Genomic DNA, 25,115 nt, shown 5'->3' with positions numbered 1-25,115 from the left:
CCGGGTCCCTGGCGCTGTGAGGCAGCAGTGTTAACCCGGGTCCCTGGCGCTGAGAGGCAGCAGTGTTAACCCGGGTCCCTGGCACTGTGAGACAGCAGTGTAAACCCGGGTCCCTGGCGCTGTGAGGTAGCAGTGCTAACCCGTGTCCCTGGCGCTGAGAGGCAGCAGTGCTAACCCGGATCCCTGGCGCTGTGAGACCGCAGTGTTAACCCGGGTCCCTGGCGCTGAGAGGCAGCAGTGTTAACCCGGGTCCGTGGCACTGTGAGACAGCAGTGTAAACCCAGGTCCCTGGCGCTGAGAGGCAGCAGTGCGAACCCGGGTCCCTGGCGCTGTGAGGCAGCAGTGTTAACCCGGGTCCCTGGCGCTGTGAGGCAGCAGTGCGAACCCGGGTCCCTGGCGCTGAGAGGCAGCAGTGTTAACCCGGGTCCCTGGCACTGTGAGACAGCAGTGTTAACCCGGGTCCCTGGCTCTGTAAGACAGCAGTGTTAACCCGGGTCCCTGGCACTGTGAGACAGCAGTGTTAACCCGGGTCCCTGGCGCTGTGAGGCAGCAGTGTTAACCCGGGTCCCTGGCGCTGTGAGGCAGCAGTGCGAACCCGGGTCCCTGGCACTGTGAGACAGCAGTGTTAACCCGGGTCCCTGGCTCTGTAAGACAGCAGTGTTAACCCGGGTCCCTGGCACTGTGAGACAGCAGTGTTAACCCGGGTCCCTGGCGCTGTGAGGCAGCAGTGTTAACCCGGGTCCCTGGCACTGTGAGACAGCAGTGTTCACCCGGGTCCCTGGCTCTGTAAGACAGCAGTGTTAACCCGGGTCCCTGGCACTGTGAGACAGCAGTGTTAACCCGGGTCCCTGGCGCTGTGAGGCAGCAGTGCGAACCCGGGTCCCTGGCACTGTAAGACAGCAGTGTTAACCCGGGTCCCTGGCGCTGTGAGGCAGCAGTGTTAACCCGGGTCCCTGGTGCTGTGAGGCTGCAGTGCGAACCCGGGTCCCTGGCACTGTGAGACAGCAGTGTAAACCCGGGTCCCTGGCGCTGAGAGGCAGCAGTGTTAACCCGGGTCCCTGGCGCTGAGAGGCAGCAGTGTTAACCCGGGTCCCTGGCGCTGAGAGGCAGCAGTGTTAACCCGGGTCCCTGGCGCTGAGAGGCAGCAGTGTTAACCCGGGTCCCTGGCGCTGAGAGGCAGCAGTGTTAACCCGGGTCCCTGGCGCTGTGAGACAGCAGTGTAAACCCGGGTCCCTGGCGCTGAGAGGCAGCAGTGTTACCCCGGGTCCCCGGCGCTGTGAGGCAGCAGTGTTAACCCGGGTCCCTGGCGCTGTGAGGCAGCAGTGTTAACCCGGATCCCTGGCGCTGTGAGGCAGCAGTGTTAACCCGGGTCCCTGGCGCTGAGAGGCAGCAGTGTTAACCCGGGTCCCTGGCGCTGTGAGGCTGCAGTGTTAACCCGGGTCCCTGGCGCTGTGAGACAGCAGTGTTAACCCGGGTCCCTGGCGCTGAGAGGCAGCAGTGTTAACCCGGGTCCCTGGCGCTGTGAGGTAGCAGTGTAAACCCGGGTCCCTGGCGCTGTGAGGCAGCAGTGTTAACCCGGGTCCCTGGCGCTGAGAGGCAGCAGTGTTAACCCGGATCCCTGGCGCTGTGAGGCAGCTGTGTTAACCCGGGTCCCTGGCGCTGAGAGGCAGTAGTGTTAACCCGGATCCCTGGCGCTGTGAGGCAGCAGTGCTAACCCGGGTCCCCGGCGCTGTGAGGTAGCAGTGTTAACCCGGGTCCCTGGCGCTGAGAGGCAGCAGTGCTAACCACCATGTCACTGTCCCGCTCCTGGAATGTAGGTAACAGGTTGGAGGGGTTGAATGGCTTCTTCCTCTTCCGATGAATGTTTCAGGGTTAGGAAGGGAAATTGAAGCAGATTGCAGAGCAGAAGAAGATTCACAGTATCCACTGCAACAAATTACACGCTTTCAAATCTCTTGGAGGGTGTTTGAGAGTCTGACAATGTTAGCAATATGCAGACCATGTCCCACGATTAGTCCAGTTATGCCTCCCAGTCATTCTTGTTGGCCAACAGAGCTGGTACTGTCCTGTGAACATCACTATCCTATTTTGATAGGACTGTAATTAAAGACAATGGGTTCTAGAATGACTTGGCACGCCACATGTGCTCAGTCAGATCTCAGGCACAGATCACCTTGTTCTGCTGCACTGCATACTTTGTCCATTTATAGCCCATGTACCATAATATCATCTTCATCTGAATAGTTATAATCAATGATGTGGCTGTTTCTCAGTCACAGGATGTCACTGTTCCCAACTGTGATCTTTGCACAATCGAATTGGACTGTGGGCATTGCTGGCAATGTTCGCATTTATTCCCCATTCACAGGTTTTAAATGTTTTTTCTTTATTCGTGGGACGTGGTGCCAGCATTTATTGCCCATCCCTAATTGCCCTTGGGGGTGCAATTAAGAGTCACATTGCTGTGGGTCTGGAGTCACATGTAGGCCAGACCGGGTAAGGACGGCGGATTTCCTTCCCGATAGGACACCAGTGAACCAGATGGGTTTTTACGACAATGGTCATCGCTGGACTTTTAATTCCAGATTTTTATTGAATTCAAATTTCAGAGGCCGGATTCGAACCTGGGTCCCCAGAGCACTACCCGGTCTCTGGTTTACTTGTCCAATGACAATACCACCACGCCACTGCATCCCCTGAGAAGGAGGGTGGGGGTATACCTTCCTGAATGTTTGTGGGTAAATCTACAGCCCTGATAGGGAGGGAGTTCCGGCATTGTGACCGAGCAATGATGAAAGGGCAGTTGAAACATCTTCAAGTCAGGATGGCGTGTACGATTCGAAAGAGAAAACTTGCAGGTGCCTGGTATCGAACATCGATAAATCCCTTTCTTAACTACTGGAAACCCCCAGTGTATGTCTCGAGACACCACATTGGCGACGAGGTGAAAGTTTTCAATCACAGCCGACAGTCATTGTGAACCCGGGGGGGGGGGGGGGGGGGGAGTTGAGAAAATTGAGAAGCTCCAGCAAGAGTCAGAATCATTTAAACCGTGAGTGAAAATGCAGATCATCAGGAACCCCGGTCATGGCCAATGCGGAGACGAACCCTCCCGCGCATGCGCTGGGATGACGCCAGCACACGTTGGCGCTCCCTTGCATGCGGCAACTTGCGGCGGCCGGCGGAGGCCCTTCGGTGCCGGTTGGCGCGTCGCCAAGCCCCTTCCCCGCCGGATGGTGGGGCACAAACCACTCCGGGGCGGGCCTAGTCCCTGAAGGTACGGAGGATTCCGCACCTTCGGGGCGGCCCAACGCCAGAGTGGTTCACGCCACTCCTCGGCGCCGGGATACCCCGCCCTGCCGGGTAGGGGAGAATCCCGCCCACTGTATCAGAAAGTTGAAGCAGAGCTAAAGAGATTGGAAGAGCTGGGTATAGTCAAGTCGGTTCAGTTTTCGGAGTGGGCGGCCCCGATAGACCCTGTCCTTAAACCTGATCAGTTGATAAGGATTTGTGGACTATAAGTTAGCCAGGTTGATCAGTAGCCGATTCCCCAAATTGAAGAATACTACATCAAGCTGGCGGGGGCCTCCCTCACCTCTTCAAATTTGGACATCAGTGACACCTATCTGCAACAAGAGGAGTTTCAGAAGTTTGCTACCAGACTGTTGTTCGGCATGGCTTCAGGCTGCGCTATCTTCCAGCACACGATAGGAAATCTGCTCCAGGGAATTCCCATCTTGGTGACGTGCCCGTCACCGGCACCGCACCAGAAGAACACATGGCCAGCCTAGAGGAAAAAGTAAACAGATTTTGTGATGCTGCAGTCCGCCTAAAATAATAACTTATTGTCACAAGTAGGCTTCAGTGAAGTTACTGTGAAAAGCCCCGAGTCTCCACATTCCGGCGCCTGTTCAGGGAGGCCGGTACGGGAATTGAACCGTGCTGCTGGCCTTGTTCTGCATGACAAGCCAGCTGTTTAGCCCATTGTGCTAAACCAGCCCCTGGTTTACACGGAATATGTACTTTTCAGAACCTCTGAAGTGACGTAGGATTTTGCGTTGATGCGACACAGTTGCACCTTTGGCAAGAAAGGGCCAAGGCCATACGTGACATCCTTGCACCAAAAATGTCAGCGAGCTTTAGTCCTTCCTCAGTATGGTCAATCACTGTGGAAGGTTTATTTAAAATCTAACCACAACTTTGCCACCATTGCACCTAGTTTTAGGGAAGAATCAGTGGTGGCGATGGAGGGAGCCCTGTAAAGAAACCTTCCGAGGTGTGAAATAATAATAATAATCTTTATTGTCACAAGTAGGCTTACATTAACACTGCAAAGAAGTTACTGTAAAAATCCCCTAGTCGCCACATTCCGGCACCTGTTCAGGTACACAGAGGGAGAATTCAGAACGTCCAATTCACCTAGCAAGCACGTCTTTCGGGACTTGTGGGAGGAAACCGGAGCGCCCGGAGGAAACCCGCGCAGACACGGGGAGAACGTGCAGACTCCGCACAGACAGTGACCCAAGCCGGGAATCAAACCTGTGAAGCAACAGTGCTGACCACTGTGCTATCGTGCTGCCCTACCACCACCTTCTGAAGTGAAAATGGGATAGTGTTATATTGTTATATTCCAAAATAAGCACGACAGTCATCAAACCTCTTGGTGCATTTCGATCTGGGAAAACCAAATGTGCTGACTTGTGACCCTGAGGTACAGGGGCAGTTTTGTCCCACAAGATGGGAGATGGTTCGGAATGTCCTATCGCTTTGCCTCAAAGACCCTTTCCGAAGTAGAACAAGACTACGCCCAGATTGAGAAGGAGGGCTTGGCGGTTATATTCGGTGTGAGGAAATTCCAGCGGTATGTGCACGGTCGACGGTTCGACATAGTGACAGACCACAAGCCATTGTTAAGAGGAGATAAGCCAATACCGCCCATAGCCTCGGTGAGGGTGCAGCGTTAGGCCCTGCTGTTGGCAGCTTACAACTCTGCTTTCCGGCACTGGCCTGCGACACAAACTGTCAATGTGGATGCATTAAGTTGCCTGGCCCGAGCCAAGAGCATTCCGCCACCACCTGTACCCCAGGAGATCATTCTAACCCTGAACCTCTTAGACACCCTGCCAGTGTCTGTGGGGCACATCCGCAGCTGGATGCAAAGAGACCCTATTCTTTCAAAGGTTAAACGAATGATCCGGTCTGGCTGGCGCGAAGTCTGAACAGCTGACATGTGAAGACAGCATGATTCTGTGGGGGCCACGGGTGGGCAGCCCCGACCCAGGCCAGGGGGAGCCTCTCCAGACAGCGCCCACCCAGGGCAGAGGAAGATGAAGATGTTGGTATGCAGCTACCTCTGGTGGTTGGGCATAGACAAAGCCATTGAAGAATTAGTACGACAGTGCAACCCTTGCCAAATGAAGCAATCTCTGCCAGCATGCACCAACCTTCACCTTGGGAATGGCCAGATCACCCGCGCCTAGGGTGCACATTGATTATGCCGGCCCTTTTCTGGTCGAGATGTTTTTGGTGCTGATGGATGTCCACTCAAAGTGACCATCAGTTCAAGAGATGGTGACCATGGCCTTGGCGGCCACGGTAGATTCCTTGTGCCAAATGTTTCCCTTTCATGGGCTTTCCAAGTCAATTGTTTTGGACATTGTCATGTGAGGGTACCTTTAAGAAATGGATGTTTAAGCAATGTACCTTTAAGAAATGCAGTGATGTCAGTGTGGGTGGAGCTTGGTTTTAGTTCAGCCATTTTGCAGTTTAGTTTCAGTTTTGAGGAAAAGAGCTTGGGGTGTGTCTGTGTTTGCAGTGAGCTGGATCTGCTGTGCTCTCTGCCATGAAAGACTATCTCTGGATCATTTGGGTGATTTAAACTCACAAAAGTAAAGCCTTTAACCTGATGAGTTTCTGTTTAAAGGTGTTAAGTCTCATAGATGTTGAAAGGAATAACTGAAGGATTATTTAGTGTTGTAATATTTTCTGGGTTATCTTTGAGGTAAGGGGTGTTTAGAGTTCCAATGTTTATTTAAGAGGTTAAGTTGAGTTCATGGAATAAACATTGTTTTGTGTTTAAAAACCCACGTGTCCATAATTGTAATCCCACTCCTGGGGAACAAGCCGTATGCTTGGAAAAGCAACAATAGCATTAAAGGGGGAGGTTGGTTGAACTCCATGATACATTTTGGGGTTCTGAAAACGCCTCGCCCATAACAACATCGGCGATGATTCCCAGCGTTCTGTGAGAGCAAATGGCATACAACACACGAGGACAGCCCCCGATCACCCGGGGCCAAACAGTCTGCCTCAGAGGGCCATTCAGACTTTCAAGAATGCCATGAAAAAGTAGTCAGCTAAACCACTTCACCAGAGATTGGCTAATGTTTTGTTGTTGTCCAACTCAGCCTCCTTTCATAGAACATAGAACATACAGTGCAGAAGGTGGCCATTCGTCCCATTGAGTCTGCACCGACCCACATTAAGCCCTCACTTCCACCCTATCCCCGTAACCCAATAACCTCTCCTAACCTTTTTGATCACCAAGGGCAATTTATCATGGCCAATCCACCTAACCTGCACGTCTTTGGACTGTGGGAGGAAACTGGAGCACCCGGAGGAAATTCACGCACACACTGGGAGGATGTGCAGACTCCGCACAGACAGTGACCCAGCAGGGAATCGAACTTGGGACCCTGGAGCTGTGAAGCCACAGTGCTGTCCACTTGTGCTGCCGTGCTGCCCTACCATGAAAGTCACACCAACTGAGTTGCTCATGGGCCGACGGTTGAGAACCTGGTTGGATCTTGTATTTCCAAATTTGACGGGGAGGGTGGAGGCACGTCAGGCCTCCCAGAAGAGTCAGCGGTCAGAGCAGAAAGGTGACAGGTTGTTCTGGATGGGATACCTGGTAATTTCACAGCAGGCTTGCTTTGGTTAGAAGAACTGGTTGTGGCCCAGTCGGGGTCGGTGTCTTATCGACCACGTTCAGGAAGTATGTGTTTCGGTCGGTGGAGGGGTCCTTTGAAGTCCATGCTGAGGCTTTCAAAGGGGCGGGAGGCTTTCACCAGGTGCGCTCGATCTGGTCGGTAGAAGTGCGGTTTCCACTCCGCGCAGACCTGGCAGTCTCTGGTGACAGCCCTGACTTCCGCAATGGAGTAGGGGAGGTTGCGGGCCTTTATGAAGTGAAAGAACTGGGTGACCCCCGGGTGACAGAGACCATCGTGTAGGGCCCGGAGTCGGTCCACTTGTGCGCTGGCACATGTACCTCGGGATAGGGCATCGGGGGGCTCATTGAGCTTCCCGGGGCGATACAAAATCTCGTAATTGTAGGTGGAGAGCTCGATCCTCCACCTTAAGATTTTATGATTTTTGATCTTGCCCCGCTGTGTGTTATTGAACATGAAGGCTACCGGCCGTTGGTCAGTGAGGAGAGTGAACCTCCTGCCGGCCAGGTAATGTCTCCAATGTCGCACAGCCTCTACGATGGCTTGGGCCTCCTTTTCGACAGAGGAGTGCCGAATTTTGGAGGCATGGAGGATGCGGGAAAAGAGTGCCATGGGTCTGCCTGCCTGGTTGAGGGTGGCGGCCAGAGCGACGTCTGAAGCGTCGCTCTCGACCTGAAAGGGGAGGGTCTCGTCGACTGTGTGCATTGTGGCCTTAGCGATGTCTGCCTTGATACGGTTGAAGGCCTGGCGTGCCTCAGCCATCAGGGGGGAAACTGTGGAGTGGATGAGTGGGCGGGCCTTGTCCGCATAGTTAGGGACCCACTGGGCATAATAGGAGAAAAAACCCAGGCATCATTTGAGGGCCCTGGGGCAGTGGGGGAGGGGGAGTTCCATGAGAGGGCGCATGCGGTTGGGATCGGGCCCTAGAACTCCATTTTCCACAACATAGCCAAGGATGGCTAAGCGGTTGGTGCAGAACACTTCTCCTTATTGTACGTGAGGTCCAGGAGTTTGGCGGTGTGGAGAAATTTGAAAATGTTAGCGTTGTGGTCCTCTTGGTCGTGGCCGCAGATGGTGACGTTATCCAGGTACAGGAAGGTGGCCCACAGCCACACAGTTAGTGACGCCAAAGGGAACCCTAAGGAAGAGGTAAAGGCGGCCGCCTGCTTCGAACGCAGTGTATTGGTAGTCCACCTTGCGGATGTGGAGCTGGTGGTAGGCAGATTTCAGGTCCACTGTCGAGAAGACCCGGTACTGTGCAATTTGATTGACCATATAAGATATGCGTGGGAGGGGGTACGCGTTGAGCTGCGTGTACCGGTTGATGGTCTGACTGTAGTCAATGACCATCCTGTGTTTCTCCCCAGTCTTCACTACTACCACTTGGGCTCTCCAAAGGCTGTTTCTGGCCTCGATGATGCCTTCCCGCAGCAGCCGCTGGACCTCCGACCTGATGAAGGTCCTGTCCTGGGCACTGTACCGTCTGCTCCTGGTGGCGACGGGCTTGCAATCCGGGCTGAGGTTTGCAAACAGGGAGGGTGGGTCAACCTTAAGGGCCGTGAGGCCGCAGACGGTGAGGGGGGGTAGGGGTCCGCCGAATTTTAGAGTTAGGCTTTGGAGGTTGCACTGGAAGTCCAGGCCGAGTAGCAAGGCAGCGCAGGGGTTGGGGAGGATGTAGAGCCGGAAGTTGCTGAACTCTACGCCCTGGACGGTGAGTGTGGCGATACAGTCCCCCCGGATTTCCATGGAGTGGGATCCGGAGGCCAGGGAGATTCCCTGGGTAACGGGGTGTACCGCGAGGGAGTAGTACAGTAGAGGGGTGGATGAAGCTTTCTGTGCTCCAGGAGTCAAGAAGGCAGGAAGTCTTGTGCCCATCAACTTTCACCGTCGTCGTCGCGGTTGCGACGTTGTGAGGCCGGGACTGGTCGAGCGTGATGGAGGCGAGCTGCGGCTTGTGTTGGTAGGCCCCGTGCTGGTCGGTGGCGGTGGCGGGCGATGAGCGGCCAGATGACGTGCCCGACGAGCCGGGGACCTGAGGCGCCGTCCAAAATGGCGCCGAAGATGGCGGTGCCCATGGGACGCACGTGGCGGGCAGCGTTAAAGATGGCGGCGCCCACGGGCCGCACGTGTTCTGCTGGGAGAAAGATGGCGGCGCCCACGGGCCGCACATGGGCTGCCGGGACGAAAATGGCGGTGCCCAGTTTGAGCTTCCGGGCACGAATGGTCCTTCAGGTCCGGGTCTTTGTAGGTAGGCAGGTTCCTAGCTTTCCTCGCCTCCCCCTGAGGGGACTACAGGATAAGGTGATGTCAAAAACTGGGGTTGGAGAGGGGAGGATTTCGAGATATACAAGGAGTTTGTGGAGTGGGAGGGGGCCCCGATCAGGGAGGTGAAGCAGAAGTGGGAAGAGGAGCTAGGAGGTGAGCTGGAAATGGAAAAGTGGGAAAAAGCCTTGAAGAGAGTCCTGTGCCAGACTTAGCTTGATCCAGTTCAAAGTGTTCCACAGGGCCCACATGCCGGGAGCCCGGATGAGCAGGTTCTTTGAGGAGGTGGAGGATAGATGTGGGCGGTGTAGGGGTAGCCCGGCTAACCATATACATATGTTCTGGGCGTGTCCGAAGTTGAGGAAGTCCTGGAAGGGAGGGCAACTCCGGGTCCAGAATTGGCAATATTTGAGGTGTCGGATGATCCGGGGGCCAAGGGGGGGGGAGGGAGGCCGATATCCTGGCCTTCTCCTCCCTGGTGGCCCGGAGACGGATTTTGCTGGGATGGAGGGACTCGGAGCCCCCGAAGTCGAGAGTGTAGGTCAGCGATGTGGTAGAGTTTCTCAGCCTGGAGAAAATCAAGTTCGCCTTGAGAGGGTCAATTCAGGGGTTCGCCCGAAGTTGGCAGCCGTTCATCGACTTCTTCAAAGAAAATTGAACGTTAGCAGTAAAGGGGGGAGAAAAGCGGGGGGGTGGGGGGGGGGGGGGAAAGAAAATAGGAGGCATGGCAGTGTTAGATAAGGACAGGGGACTCAGCATGCGGGTAGTTAGGGACTAGGGCATGGGCAGCAGGGGACATTGTTTTTAGGTTTTTTGTGTGAATCATAGAATTTACAGTGCAGAAGGAGGCCATTCGGCCCATCGTGTCTGCGCCGGCTCTTGGAAAGAGCACCCTACCCAAGCCCAAACCTCCACCCTATCCCTGTAATCCAGTAACCCCACCCAACACTAAGGGCAATTTTGGACACTAAGGGCAATTTAGCGTGGCCAATCCACCTAACCTGCAAATCTTTGGACTGTGGGAGGAAACCGGAGCACCCAGAGGAAACCCACGCAGACACGGGGAGAACGTGCAGACTCCACACAGACAGTGACCCAAGCAGGGAATCGAACCTGGGATCCTGGAGCTGTGAAGCAATTGTGCTATCCACTGTGCTACCGTGCGGCTCATGCGGTTGTTTAAGAAATGTTAATGTGTTAAACTGTGAAAATTACAAATGCTTCAACAAAATATTTTCTAAAAAAAAAAGAAATTGTGAGCCCAAGTCACTGACATATCAACTCGCGGAAACAGGTTATCCTTCTTCACCCTGTCAAAATTGTTCAGAATTTTGAACACCTCAGTAAGGTCGCCTCTTAATCTTCTCTGCTCCAAAGACAACAAGCCCAATTTCTCCAATCTTTCCTTGGCGATCTATAGTTCCTCATTCCTGGCATCATTCCAGTAAATCTCCTCTGCACTCTCTCCAGGGTTACCATTTATCTTCCATCTTTTATTAAAAATGTACAATGATAGAAGCTTGCAGTTCAGTCGTTCAATGAAAGAGCCAACTGTTCACCTCACAAAATAGGTGTCAGCAAATTAATAGAATTCTGTCCTCATTAAATGGCTACCTAGATTACAAGGATTTAGCAATTTTCTTTTTTGCTGGCTGGTGCTCTGGGCCAGACTTTTCTTATTTTTCATGGAATGTGGGCAGCATTGGCAAGGCCTATTTGTTGTCCATCATTAATTGGGTGGCACGGTGGCACAGCGGTTAGCACTGTTGCTTCACAGCACCAGGGTCCCGGGTTCGATTCCCGGCTTGGGTCACTGTCTGTGCGGAGTCTGCACGTTCTCCCCCTGTCTGCGTGGGTTTCCTCCGGGTGCTCCGGTTTCCTCCCAAAAATCCCGAAAGACGTGCTGTTAGGTGATTTGGACATTCTGAATTCTCCCTCCGTGTACCCGAACAGGCGCCGGAATGTGGCGACTAGGGGCTTTTCACAGTAACTTCAGTGCAGCGTTAATGTAAGCCGACTTGTGACAATAAAGATTATTATTATTATAATTGCCATTTCAGAGGGCAATTAATGGTCAACCACATCGTTGTGGGTCACGTGTAGGTAAGAACTCCTTCACTAAAAGGGCATTAGTGAACCAGATGGGTTTTTCCACCAATCGATGACAGTTTTGTGGTCACCATTACTGACATTAGCTTTCAATTTCAGATTTGATAACTGAACTTAATGTCCACCAGTGGCTGTGGTAGGATTTGAACCCACGTCCCCAGAGCATTCGCCTGGGTCTCTGGTCCAGTGACATCGCCACTACCTCACCGTCTATCCTACAGCCACTTAGGTGAGTTGCACTGTCTCTCTGGATTGTCACTGGCTGGGCCACGTTGCTGAGTTGCACTGTCTCACTGGATTCCCCCTGGCTGGGGCACATTGCTGAGGTGCACTGTCTCTCTGGATTCTCACTGGCTGGGGCACATTGCTGAGGTGCACTGTCTCTCTGGATTGTCACTGGCTGGGCAACGTTGCTGAGTTGCGCTGTCTCTCTGGATTCTCACTGGCTGGGTCACATTGGTGGGTTGCACTGGCTCTCTGGATACCCACTGGCTGGGTCACATTGCTGAGTTGAACTGGCTCTCTGGATTCTCACTGGCTGGGTCAAGTTGCTGAGTTGCACTGGCGCTCTGGATTCACACAGGCTGGGTCACATTGCTGAGGTGCACTGGCTCTCTGGATTGTCACTGGCTGGATCATGTTGCTGAGTTGCACTGGCTCTCTGCATTCTCACTGGCTGGGTCACATTGCTGAGTTGCGCTGTCACTCTGGATTCTCACTGGCTGGGTCACATTGCTGAGTTGCACTGGCTCTCTGCATTCTCACTGGCTGGGTCACATTGCTGAGTTGCACTGGCTCTCTGCATTCTCACTGGCTGGGTCACATTGCTGAGTTGCACTGGCTGTCTGGATTGTCACTGGCTGGTCACATTGCTGAGTTGCACTGGCTCTCTGCATTCTCACTGGCTGGGTCACATTGCTGAGTTGCACTGGCTGTCTGGATTATCACTGGCCGGTCACATTGCTGAGTTGTACTGGCTCTCTGCATTCTCACTGGCTGGGGCACCTTGCTGAGGTGCACTGGCTCTCTGGATTGTCACTGACTGGATCATGTTGCTGAGTTGCACTGTCTCTCTGGATTGTCACTGGCTGGGCCACGTTGCTGAGTTGCGCTGTCTCTCTGGATTCTCACTGGCTGGGTCACATTGGTGTGTTGCACTGGCTCTCTGGATACCCACTGGCTGGGTCACATTGCTGCGTTGAACTGGCTCTCTGGATTCTCACTGGCTGGGTCAAGTTGCTGAGTTGCACTGGCTCTCTGGATCCACACAGGCTGGGTCACATTGCTGAGGTGCACTGTCTCTCTGGATTGTCACTGGCTGGATCATGTTGCTGAGTTGCACTGGCTCTCTGCATTCTCACTGGCTGGGTCACATTGCTGAGTTGCGCTGTCACTCTGGATTCTCACTGGCTGGGTCACATTGCTGAGTTGCACTGGCTCTCTGCATTCTCACTGGCTGGGTCACATTGCTGAGTTGCACTGGCTCTCTGCATTCTCACTGGCTGGGTCACATTGCTGAGTTGCACTGGCTGTCTGGATTGTCACTGGCTGGTCACATTGCTGAGTTGCACTGGCTCTCTGCATTCTCACTGGCTGGGTCACATTGCTGAGTTGCACTGGCTGTCTGGATTATCACTGGCCGGTCACATTGCTGAGTTGCACTGGCTCTCTGCATTCTCACTGGCTGGGTCACATTGCTGAGGTGCACTGGATCCCTGGATTCTCACTGGCTGGGTCACATTGCTGAGTTGTACTGGCTCTCTGCATTCTCACTGGCTGGGGCACCTTGCTGAGGTGCACTGGCTCTCTGGATTGTCACTGACTGGATCATGTTGCTGAGTTGCACTGTCTCTCTGGATTGTCACTGGCTGGGCCACGTTGCTGAGTTGCGCTGTCTCTCTGGATTCTCACTGGCTGGGTCACATTGGTGTGTTGCACTGGCTCTCTGGATACCCACTGGCTGGGTCACATTGCTGCGTTGAACTGGCTCTCTGGATTCTCACTGGCTGGGTCAAGTTGCTGAGTTGCACTGGCTCTCTGGATCCACACAGGCTGGGTCACATTGCTGAGGTGCACTGGCTCTCTGGATTGTCACTGGCTGGATCATGTTGCTGAGTTGCACTGGCTCTCTGCATTCTCACTGGCTGGGTCACATTGCTGAGTTGCACTGGCTCTCTGGATCCACACAGGCTGGGTCACATTGCTGAGGTGCACTGGCTCTCTGGATTCTCACTGGCTGGGTCACGTTGCTGAGTTGCGCTGTCTCTCTGGATTCTCACTGGCAGGGTCACATTGCTGGATTGCACTGGCTCTCTGGATTGTCACTGGCTGGTCACATTGCTGACTTGCACTGGCTGTCTGGATTCTCACTGGCTGGGTCACGTTGCTGAGTTGCACTGGCTCTCTGCATTCTCACTGGCTGGTCACATTGCTGAGTTGCACTGGCTCTCTGCATTCTCACTGGCTGGGTCACGTTGCTGAGTTGCGCTGTCTCTCTGGATTCTCACTGGCTGGGTCATGTTGCTAGATTGCAAAGGCTCTCTGGATTGTCACTGGCTGGGTCACATTGCTGCGTTGCGCTGTCTCTCTGGATTCTCACTGGCTGGGTCACATTGCTGAGTCGCACTGGCTCTCTGGATTGTCACTGGCTGGTCACACTGCTGATTTGCACTGGCTCTCTGCATTCTCACTGGCTGGTCACATTGCTGGTTTGCACTGGCTCTCTGGATTGTCACTGGCTGGTCACATTGCTGCGTTGCGCTGTCTCTCTGGATTCTTACTGGCTGGGTCACGTTGCTGAGCTGCGCTGTCTCTCTGGATTCTCACTGGCTGGGTCACATTGCTGGATTGCACTGGCTCTCTGGATTGTCACTGGCTGGTCACATTGCTGACTTGCACTGGCTGTCTGGATTCTCACTGGCTGGGTCACGTTGCTGAGTTGCACTGGCTCTCTGCATTCTCACTGGCTGGTCACATTGCTGGTTTGCACTGGCTCTCTGGATTGTCACTGGCTGGGTCACATTGCTGATTTGCACTGGCTGTCTGGATTCTCACTGGCTGGCTCACGTAGCTGAGTTGCACTGGCTCTCTGCATTCTCACTGGGTGGTATCATTGCTGAGTTGCACTGGCTCTCTGCATTCTCACTGGCTGGGTCACATTGTTGAGTTGCACTGGCTCTCTGCATTCTCACTGGCTGGGTCACATTGCTGAGTTGCACTGGCTCTCTGCATTCTCACTGGCTAGGTCACATTGCTGAGTTGCACTGGCTGTCTGGATTCTCACTGGCTGGATCACATTGCTGATTTGCACTGGCTCTCTGCATTCTCACTGGCTGGGTCACATTGCTGATTTGCACTGGCTCTCTGCATTCTCACTGGCTGGGTCACATTGCTGAGTTGCACTGGCTGTCTGGATTCTCACTGGCTGGGTCACATTGCTGATTTGCACTGGCTCTCTGGGTTAGGTTTATGGTCTGTATTGGCTGCACTCTCATGAGCTGATCGTGCTGCCTTGGAAACCGTTGACCCACTTGCGTTTGGGTCAGCTTTGGCTGCTGACAGGTTTCCAATTTCACTGAAAACTTCAGACAGGGAAAATGTTAAGTTGGTCATTTTGGAAAGTGAAAAAAAGAACGGTTCTATTTAAATGGAGGAAAACTGCAGAAAGCTGCAACATAAGGGGACTTGGGAGGGACTTGTGCACGAAACACGGGAAGCTAGCACACAGGGCAGCAGCGAATCAGGAAGGCTTTGGAATGTTGGCCCTTATGTCAAAGGGGTTGGAGTATAAGAGTCGGGAAGTTTTGCTGCAACTGCACAAGGTACTGGTGACACCACATGGAGCAGTTTTGGTCCCTTATTTAAGGAAAGATATTATTTAATTGGAGTCTTTGGAACTCCTTTTTACAGAGAGCCGTGGGGGCAGAGACCCCGGGCGGATTCTCCGACCCCCCCGAGCTGGAATCGGGCCCGGCGCGGGGGCGGAGAATAGCCGTTCACGCCGGAAATCCGCGATTCTCCGCCGACCCGCCAGTCGCGCGCGCGGTCGACGCGGTGCCGGTCGGGGGCCGTTGGAAGAGGCCCCTGGGGCGATTCTCCGCGGTCGACCGGCTGAACTCCCGTCGGTGTGGTTTACATCTGCCACCACACGGCGGGAGCTCGGACCCCCGGCAGCGGCGGCAGTCCTGGTGGGGGGGGGGGGGGGGCAGTGGGGTATCTGACTCCAGGGGGGGGCCTCAGCAGTGGCCAGGCCCGCGATCGGGGGTCACCGATCGGCGGGCCATCGCGATCTGGGGGGGGGGATCTACCTTACTCTGCGCCGGCCGGCTGTGTGGCTCCGTTACGTCGGCGGCGCCCGTGCCGAAGTGGGCCGCCGCCGCATGCGTGGCAGCACGGTCTGGTCAGCAAGGCCCCGCTGGCAGCCAGGGCTGCGGGACGCGTGCCAGGGCCCTGCTAGCCCCCTGGAAATCACCCGGGACTTTCGAGGAAAAAGTCGGGAGCGGTTCTCGCCCGTTTTCCGGTGTCGTGGGGACTTAGTCCCCCACAGGAATCCCGCCCCTGTGTATATTTAAGGCTGAGATAGATTAATGATCAATAAGGGAATCAAGCTTTACAATAAAGGGCAGGGAAGGGATGGGAGGAATGTCGGATCAGCCACGATCCTAGTGAATGGCGAAGCCGGCTCGATGGGCCGAATGGCCTACTCCTGTTCCTATTTCTTAGGGTCTTCAGTTAGGGACGGACTGGTCTGTTGGAGTTTATGAAACCCACCTTCAAATCATTGGTGGGGAGCATAAAATCCTGCTCATGTAATTTTTTTAAGTTCATGCAGTGTGAGGTCATCCCAAAGTTCCCTTGCGAAAGGGGTGATGAGCTGCCATCTTGAACCGCTGCAGTGTAGGTGCACCTATAGTGCTGTTAGGGAGAAAATTCCAGGATTTTGGCCTGGCAACAGTGAAGGAACGGCGATATATTTCGAAGTCAGGGTGGTGAGTGACTTGGAGGGGAACCTACAGGTGGGTGGGGTTCCCAGGTACTGCTGCCCTTGTCCTTCTCGTTGGCAGAGGTGTACTCATTCAGCCAGCTAGATCAATTCTCATGCTCGTTCCCCATTGCTGTCAAGGTTTGCCCAATTCCTTTCTGCGTCGGGCATTGTGTTCGAGATCATAAACTCGTGTGACTTTGTTTCGATGGTGCATTTGCAGACAATCTGTGGAGTGATCAATCACTGGAGATAGACCCGGACCTCCCCCCGGGGTGGAGGACAATCAGGGACACGAGTGGGACGTACTATTGGCATGTCCCAACTGGCACCACCCAGTGGCAGCACCCGGCATGCATCTCCGATATCAGTCTGGGCTCGGAGAAACTGTCAGCAGCCCTGGAGCACAAGGTGAGTGAGAATGGAGGGGAGCCGATTCTGAGCACATTTTAATCGTCGGCGTGTGTGCAGTGTGAGTAAGTGTGCACACCAATGTGTGCACATTCCAGTGTAAGTGTATACATGCATTTGCCAGTGTGTATATGTCAGTGTGTACACATGTTCACGTGTGACTGCACCTGTGTGTATGCACCAGTGTGTGTGTGTTCATGCGCTGGCGAGTGTGCCTGCCAGTGTGAGCATGTGTGCCAATCTATGTGCGAACAAGTGTGAGTGAGTGAGTGTGTGTGTGAACCAGTCTGTCTGAGTGGGTGTGCACCAGTGTGTGTTCATGCGCTGGCGAGTGTGCATGCCAGTGTGTGTGTGTGTGTGCCAGTGTATGTGTGTTCATGTGTGAGCAAGTGTGAGGGTGTGTGTGCAAGCAAGTGTGAATTAGTGTGTGTGATTGTGACTGATTTTGTGTGAGCAGATGAGTGAGTGAGTGTGCGCCAGTGTGTGAGCGTGCACGCATCTGTGTGCCCGTGTCTGTCAGTGTGAGTGAGTATGAATGAGCAGCTGTGTGTGTCATTGTGAATGTGCACACGTGTGCTGCAGGTCGGTGTCTGTGAGTGAGCGGATTTGAGTGTATGATTGGTGTGAGGGAGGTAGTTTACGGGAATGAGTATATCTGTGTTTCTGAGTGTAATCTCTCCGCTGTTTCTGCCTGTCTCAGGCTGTTGCCCCAGATGCTGCGACAGTGAATCGTATCTCTGGAGGAGGGAAGTTCGCGAACTCAATGCCATCTTCCTCATCGATAAATCTGAGGTAAATCTCCTCAGGCTGGGGACCGGGGTGGTAATGGAGTGATATTCCATCTCGGCTCAGTGACTGAGCTGTGTGAGTGCCCTTCAGTAGCTCTGCCCTGAATTAAATTAAATGAATCAGTATGTCCCCTATAAACATGTCAAATATATCAGATGGCTTTAACAATGCATCACCCTCTGAAGAACCATGTCTGCTGCTGTGGTGGATGATATACGTTGAGACAGAGCTCCTGAGTGATGGATATTCGGTGGTAGAATGCCAGAACTTTCACTGAACCGGAAAAACACAGAAACATGGACAATTTATGGCTCAGAAGGAGCTACTAGGCCCATCATTCCCATGCCAATCGAGAAAGAGCCGTCCCCTCTTGCCCCACTTTCCAGCTCTTTGTCTGCTGCCTTGTAGGTTACACTGCCTCAAGTGGGGAGAGAGGGTAATTAACATCTTGTTAATGTCACTGGGCTAGTAATTCGGGGGCCCAGACTCATGCCCTGGGGATGTGGTTTCAAATCCCGAATTCAATGAATGGTCTGGAAGTGAAAGGTTAGCCTCAGTAATTGGTGGTGACCATGGAAACGACTGTCATAACCACCCATCTGGGGAAATCCGCTGTCCTTTCCTGGTCTGGCCTGGCCTACATGTGGTTGGCTCTCAGTTGTTCTCTGAAATAGCCCAGCAATCCACTTAGTTCACAGGGCAATTAGAGTTGGCCAATAAATATTTTAAAGAGCGCATCCAATTGCTTTTTAATGATAGAATCATAGAATTTACAGTGCAGTAGGAGGCCATTCAGCCCGTCGAGACTGCACCGGCCCTTGGAAAGAGCATCCCACTTAAGCCCACACCTCCACCCTATCCCCGTTACCCCGTCTGATCTTTTTTGGACTCTAAGGGCAATTTAGCATGGCCAATCTGCACAGACAGTGGCCTAAGCCAGGAATCGAACCTGGGACCCGGGAGCTGTGAAGCAACTGTGCTAACCACTGTGCTACCGTGCTTCCCACATGGTGATGAGGTGCCTCCCCCTTTAGGCGGTGGATGAAACACTTCCTCCTCAACTCCCTCTAATCTTTCTACCAATCGCTTTAGAGCAAAGAGAATAAAGAACAAAGAACAATATAGTACAGGAACAGGCCCTTCAGCTCTCCAAGCCTGTTCCGGTCATGATACCAGCCTTGACCAAAACCCTCAGCACTTCCTTGTGCCGTATTCCTCCATACCCATCCTATCCATGTGTTTGTCAAGATGCCTTTTTAATGCCGTTAATGTATCTGCTTCCACAACCTCCCCTGGCAACGCGTTCCAGACACTCACCACCCTCTGCGTAAAAAACCTGCCTCGCACATCTCCTCTAAACTTTGCCCCACAAATCTTAAACCTATGCCCCTCATGACTGACCCCTCCACCCTGGGAAAGAGTGCCTGCCCATCCACTCTATCAATGCCCCTCATAATCTTGTAGACCTCTATCAGGTCACCCCTCAACTTCCATCATTCTAATGAAAACAGTCCGAGTCTATTCAGCCTCTCCACATGGCTAACACCCTCCAGACCAGGCAACGTTCTGGTAAACCTCCTCTGCACCCTCTCCAAAGCCTCCACATCCTACTGGTAGCGTGGCGACCAGAATTGTGCCAATATTCCAAGTGCGGCCTTACCAAGGTTCTATACAACTGTAGCATGACTTGCCAGTTTTTATACTCGATGCCCCGTCCAATGAAGGCAAGCATTCCGTATGCTTTCTTGACTACCTTGTCCACTTGTGTTTCCACCTTCAAAGATCTGTGGACCTGCACGTCCAGATCTCTCTGACTTTCTATGTTCCTAATATTCCCAAATCGATGCCGCCTAGTTGTTGGCCTCTCTGCTCACTGAAATAGCTCCTCCCCATCCGATCCAACTCGGAGTATTGTACACCTTAAATAAGTCTCCCAGCAGCCTCCTTATTGCACAGAAAACATCCCCAAGCAACAGTGGAATTAAAAAAAAATAAAAGCAAAATATCACGGATGCTGGTAATCTGAAATGAACAAAAATGCTCGAAATCCTCAGCAGGTCTGGCGATAGAAACAAAGCGAAACTTTCAGATTGGTGGCCTTTCGGCAGAACTGGGAAAAGGAAACATAATGGGTGGGATCCTCCACCCCGCCAGCCGGCCAATGTGGTTTCCCCTTGTGGGCACCCCCACGTCCTCGGGAAATCCATGGGGTGTGAGTGTGCTGTCGGTGAAACGGGCGATACTGCCGGTGGTGAATCCCGCCCAATAGCTTTTGAGCAAGTGAAGTAGGCAGTGTCTTGTTATGCTCTAGGTGTAGCATAAACGGCTCCCTTGTGGTGCACTTGACAAAGGAAGGTTCAGACGTGGAGATAACTTCAACACGTTTATTAAACTACTTACACTTCTATTACTCGGGTTCGACACTACTGCTAATCCTACTATAGCTACCCAGACTGACTAACCAGTCTGCTGCAATCCACGTGGTGGGTGTAATATTGAATCAACCCTGTGTCTCTACTCACTGACTCTCTCCACTGGAAAGAGGCAGATCATGTGTGTGGTGTCCTTTATATATGGGTTGGTGTAATGCCCTCCTGTGGTCATGTCACCCCTGTGTGTATCGTGAATGTCCATTGGTCGTGTCCTATCTTACTGATCTATTGGTTGAGTGTGTGTGTGTGTGATGTCACTGGTGCTCCCTCTAGTGTCTAGCTAGCCTACATGCATTTACATTAACCCCTTGTGTATTTACAGTGATGCACATCACCACAGGCAGGGGAGGAGTTGGGAGGATGGAGGTTGGGAAGAATAATAAAAAGGAGATTGGGTAGGGGGGCAGCTTATTCAATCTTTCCTCATAGCTAAAAGCCTCCAGTCCTAGAACCATCCATGTAAATTATTCCTGTAATGTGGTGATCAGAACTGTACCCAGTTCTCGAGCTGTGGCTTAATTCGTGTTTTGGATAGTTCTAGCAGATTGCTCTTATTCTCTAGGCTTTGACTAATAAAGGAAAGTATCACATATGTCTTCTTAACCACCTTAAGTACCTGTCCTGCTATCTTCAAGGATCTATGGACATACATTCCGCGGTCCCTCTCTTCCTGTACCACTCAGTAACTTCCCATTTTGTGTTCCACTGTCTTATTTTTCTTCCGCGATGCATCTCATACTTTTCTGGATTGAAATCCATTTGCCGCTTCTCTGCCCACCTGACGAGTCCAGTCCACAGCTTTCTCCCTCACCATCAACCACCCGGCCACTTTTTGTATCACCTGCAAACTTTTTATTCAAGTTAATCGAAGTTACATCGGCCCATTCATCCCAACCAGTCCATATCAGTATTATACACCCCACTCTCATATCTCCTTGATTCCCTTTTCCACCCCCTTTCATCCACCAGCGCCTTCCCTTCCGAGCCACTCACCACCCGGACGGGGAAATATATCGGCCTTTCCTTCACTGTCAACGGGTCAAACTCCTGGAACTCCCTCACTAACAGCACTTTGGGTGGACCTACACCACATGGACTGTAGCGATTCAGGAAGGCAGCTCACCTCAAGGGCAGTTACGGATGGACAATAAATGCTGGTCCAGCTAGCAAATACGTACAAAACCGCCAATGCATTCCCTAATTACAGCCTCTAACACTGGGCATACATCATAAGACCTCACAATTTAGTGACGATGAGGAAATCAGAGTATTGAATCTTCTGTCTGTGACCCCTGTTATGATCCCAGTTGATATTAAGCTGGATGGAAAGATTGGCTCAAAAGGTGGATGTGGGGGGGGGCAGCAGCAACTTTTACTATTGTTTAGTGAATGTGGCGGAACAGTCACAGGAATGCCACATTAGCTTTTAACAACAAAAAACATTCATTAAACATGAAAGGTTTGACTATAAGGGGCGGCACGGTGGCACAGTGGTTAGCCCTGCTGCCTCACGGGGCCGAGGACCCGGGTTCCAACCCGGCCCCGGGTTTACTGTCCGTGAGGAGTTTGCACATTCTCCCCGTGTCTGCGTGGGTTTCGCCCCCACAACCCAAAAAGATGTGCGGGGTAGGTGGATTGGCCGCGCTAAATTGCCCCCAAGGGACATAGTGCAGCAACTTGAAAACATAGACACGGTTGTCCAGGAGACAGCAGTTTCCTCAATTGCAGCGAGTGAACTCTGTGTCACAATTGCTGTGTCTCCAGTGCTGCTTCCCAAGGCCACTAAATGGATTAAATTATGAGGACAGCTTGCACTGACTAGGATTGCATTCCCTTGTATATAAAAGGTTAAGGGGTGATCTGTGTGAACTGGTTCAGATGATTCAAATATTTGATAGGACGGATCGAGAGAAATTATTTCCCTTGGTGAGCAGGAGTCCAGAATAAAGAAACGTAGCCTTAAAGTCAGACATACACCATTCAGAGGTGATGTCGCGAAGCACCTCCTCACACAGAAGGATCGTGAAAATTCAGAACCAAGAACCACCCCACCCCCACAAATACAGAACTCCACCCCCCCCCATTCCAGAACCCCCCCCCAAATCCAGAGCTTCCCCCCCATCCAGAACTCCCCCTAAATCCAGAACTCCCCCCCCCACATCCAGAACTCCCCCCCCGTAAATCCAGAACTCCCCCCCAAATCCAGAACCACCCCCCCAAATCCAGAGCTTGCCCCCAATCCAGAACTCCCCCTAAATCCAGAACCACCCCCCCAAATCCAGAGCTTCCCCCCAATCCAGAACTCCCCCTAAATCCAGAACTCCCCCCCCAATCCAGAACCACCCCCCCCCCCCCCCTCCACCGCCCCAAAGCTGATGAAGCTGGAGGTCAGTGGAAGCGAGGTTGATAGATTCATTGGGCCAGGGTGGTTAATGGATTCAGGATCAGGGCAGGAAGATGGGACTGAGGTTCACGTCATCCATGATCGGAGCCATTAAAGGACCACGCAAAATGGGCTGCACATTCTCGGCCTGGTCCCAAGAGCAGAATACTGTTGAAAGCACGGTCCCGGATTCAGGGTGCTGGTCCCAGTAACTGAGGGAACCAGGGAATTTGCTTGAACCCTGGGTTCCTCTGCTATTCCTCAGAGCTCAGTGACTCCCAGATGGGCATGGCCTGTAGGCAAGGCTCATGTTGGCATTGCTCACTCAGCCGCCCCTGCATTGTCATACTGTTAACATTCCCTCCAGCAAAATGGAACACTGAAATCATCTCAGTCTGTACATGGGGGAGTTGGTGGTGATGTCACTGGGCTAGTAATCCAGAGGCCCAGGTTAATAGCTGCTCCACAAGCCACCATGGCAGCGAATGGAAATCAATGAATGGGCGCGATGCTCGGCTCCGACGGCAGAGTGTTGGCTCCGGCGTCAAAACGGGAGTGTTTCACTCCGCGGTCGACGCCCGTTCAGGGACCTCTTTCTGCGCCGTACACGGGGGCTAGCAGGGGTGCGGAAGGAAGCGCGGGGTCGTGGCCTCAGAGCAGCGTCGGAGATGCGGCACCACGCAATCGACGCGGTGCCGCATCGCACATAAGGCGACGTGAACGCACAGGCCGCCGATGGAGCAACATGGCGCCACGCCGAGCAGTGCCCCGGTTCACCGACCACGACCTGGAGATGCTCCTGGACGCCCTCGAGGAAAAGAGAGGGCATCTGTACCCTGGACCCGGCCAGAGGGTCCCACCCAACATGGCCCGGCGTCTGTGGAGGGAGGTGGGCGTGGCCGTCAGTGCCATCGCCGTGACACCCAGGACTGGTGAGCAGTGCCGCAAAAAGCTCAGCGACCTACTGAGGGCAGCCAGGGTGAGTACCCAGCAACGTGCCCATGGCACCAACCCCCCTACCCCCCACATGTGTAACACCCACCCCCTCCCCAGGGGGACAGTACAACCACAGCCGTGACCCGCATGGCTGCAGCCACCCATGCAAGCCGTGCTGGCCGTGTGCCCTGTGCATCCATGCCAACAGAGATCCAACCGCATGCATTGGACCGCCGACCAATGCTGTCACCCCCCCCCACCCCCCCCCCAGGAGAAGAGCGCCCATAACCAGCGAGAGCGTGCCCGAACCGGAGGGGGTGAACCTGACTTGCGGCCCCTCACCGTGCACGAGCAGAGGGCACTGGACATCGCCGGTGCACCGAGGACCGGGAGATTCCCCATGCCAAGGACTGGGGCGCAAGGACTTTCCCCTCAGCACTCCCCCTCAGCCCTCCCCCTCAGCCCTCTCCCCTCAGCACTCTCCCCTCAGCCCTCCCCCTCAGCCCTCCCCCTCAGCCCTCTCCCCTCAGCCCTCTCCCCTCAGCCCTCCCCTCAGCCCTCTCCCCTCAGCACTCTCCCCTCAGCCCTCTCCCCTCAGCCCTCCCCTCAGCCCTCTCCCCTCAGCATCCCCCTCAGCCCTCCCCCTCAGCCCTCCCCCTCAGCCCTCTCCCCTCAGCCCTCTCCCCTCAGCACTCTCCCCTCAGCCCTCCCACTCAGCCCTCTCCCCTCAGCCCTCTCCCCTCAGCCCTCCCCTCAGCACTCTCCCCTCAGCCCTCTCCCCTCAGCACTCTCCCCTCAGCACTCTCCCCTCCGCCCTCCCCCTCAGCACTTTCCCCTCCGCCCTCCCCCTCAACCCTCTCCCCTCAGCCCTCTCCCCTCAGCCCTCTCCCCTCAGCCCTCCCCCTCAACCCTCTCCCCTCAGCCCTCTCCCCTCAGCCCTCTCCCCTCAGCCCTCCCCTCAGCACTCTCCCCTCAGCACTCTCCCCTCAGCACTCTCCCCTCAGCACTCTCCCCTCAGCACCCTCCCCTCAGCCCTCTCCCCTCAGCCCTCTCCCCTCAGCCCTCTCCCCTCAGCCCTTTCCCCTCCGCCCTCCCCCTCAACCCTCTCCCCTCAGCCCTCTCCCCTCAGCCCTCTCCCCTCAGCCCTCCCCCTCAACCCTCTCCCCTCAGCCCTCTCCCCTCAGCACTCTCCCCTCAGCACTCTCCCCTCAGCACTCTCCCCTCAGCACCCTCCCCTCAGCCCTCTCCCCTCAGCCCTCTCCCCTCAGCCCTCTCCCCTCAGCCCTTTCCCCTCCGCCCTCCCCCTCAACCCTCTCCCCTCAGCCCTCTCCCCTCAGCCCTCTCCCCTCAGCCCTCCCCCTCAACCCTCTCCCCTCAGCCCTCTCCCCTCAGCCCTCTCCCCTCAGCCCTCTCCCCTCAGCCCTTTCCCCTCCGCCCTCCCCCTCAACCCTCTCCCCTCAACCCTCTCCCCTCAGCCCTCTCCCCTCAACCCTCTCCCCTCAGCCCTCTCCCCTCAGCCCTCTCCCCTCAGCCCTCCCCCTCAGCCCTCTGCCCTCAGCCCTCTCCCCTCAGCCCTCCCCCTCAGCCCTCTCCCCTCAGCCCTCTCCCCTCAGCCCTCTCCCCTCAGCACTCTCCCCTCAGCCCTCCCCTCAGCACTCTCCCCTCAGCCCTCTGCCCTCAGCCCTCTCCCCTCAGCCCTCCCCCTCAGCCCTCTCCCCTCAGCACTCTCACCTCAGCCCTCTCCCCTCAGCCCTCTCCCCTCAGCCCTCTCCCCTCAGCACTCTCCCCTCAGCCCTCCCCTCAGCACTCTCCCCTCAGCCCTTTCCCCTCAGCCCTCTCCCCTCAGCCCTCTCTCCTCAGCACTC

At 54.3% G+C, this 25,115-nt stretch overlaps 1 protein-coding gene across 1 annotated transcript in view; it reads left to right on the top strand.

The window, feature by feature from the left end:
- The window catches only part of apbb3 (amyloid beta (A4) precursor protein-binding, family B, member 3), a 177,111-nt gene that overhangs the window by 37,277 nt on the left and 114,719 nt on the right, over positions 1 to 25,115 (top strand). The window contains exons 2-3 of the mRNA XM_072512744.1: positions 16,523 to 16,710; positions 17,411 to 17,502. Of these exons, the coding sequence (XP_072368845.1) occupies positions 16,523 to 16,710; positions 17,411 to 17,502 (280 nt within the window). The remainder of the gene's footprint in view (positions 1 to 16,522; positions 16,711 to 17,410; positions 17,503 to 25,115) is intronic.

Source organism: Scyliorhinus torazame, chromosome 7 (assembly GCF_047496885.1).
Source record: "Scyliorhinus torazame isolate Kashiwa2021f chromosome 7, sScyTor2.1, whole genome shotgun sequence".
In the NCBI taxonomy this organism is placed as follows: Eukaryota; Metazoa; Chordata; class Chondrichthyes; order Carcharhiniformes; family Scyliorhinidae; genus Scyliorhinus; species Scyliorhinus torazame.
Note: the sequence above shows the minus strand (reverse complement) of the source record. Positions and strands in the feature narration are given on the sequence as shown.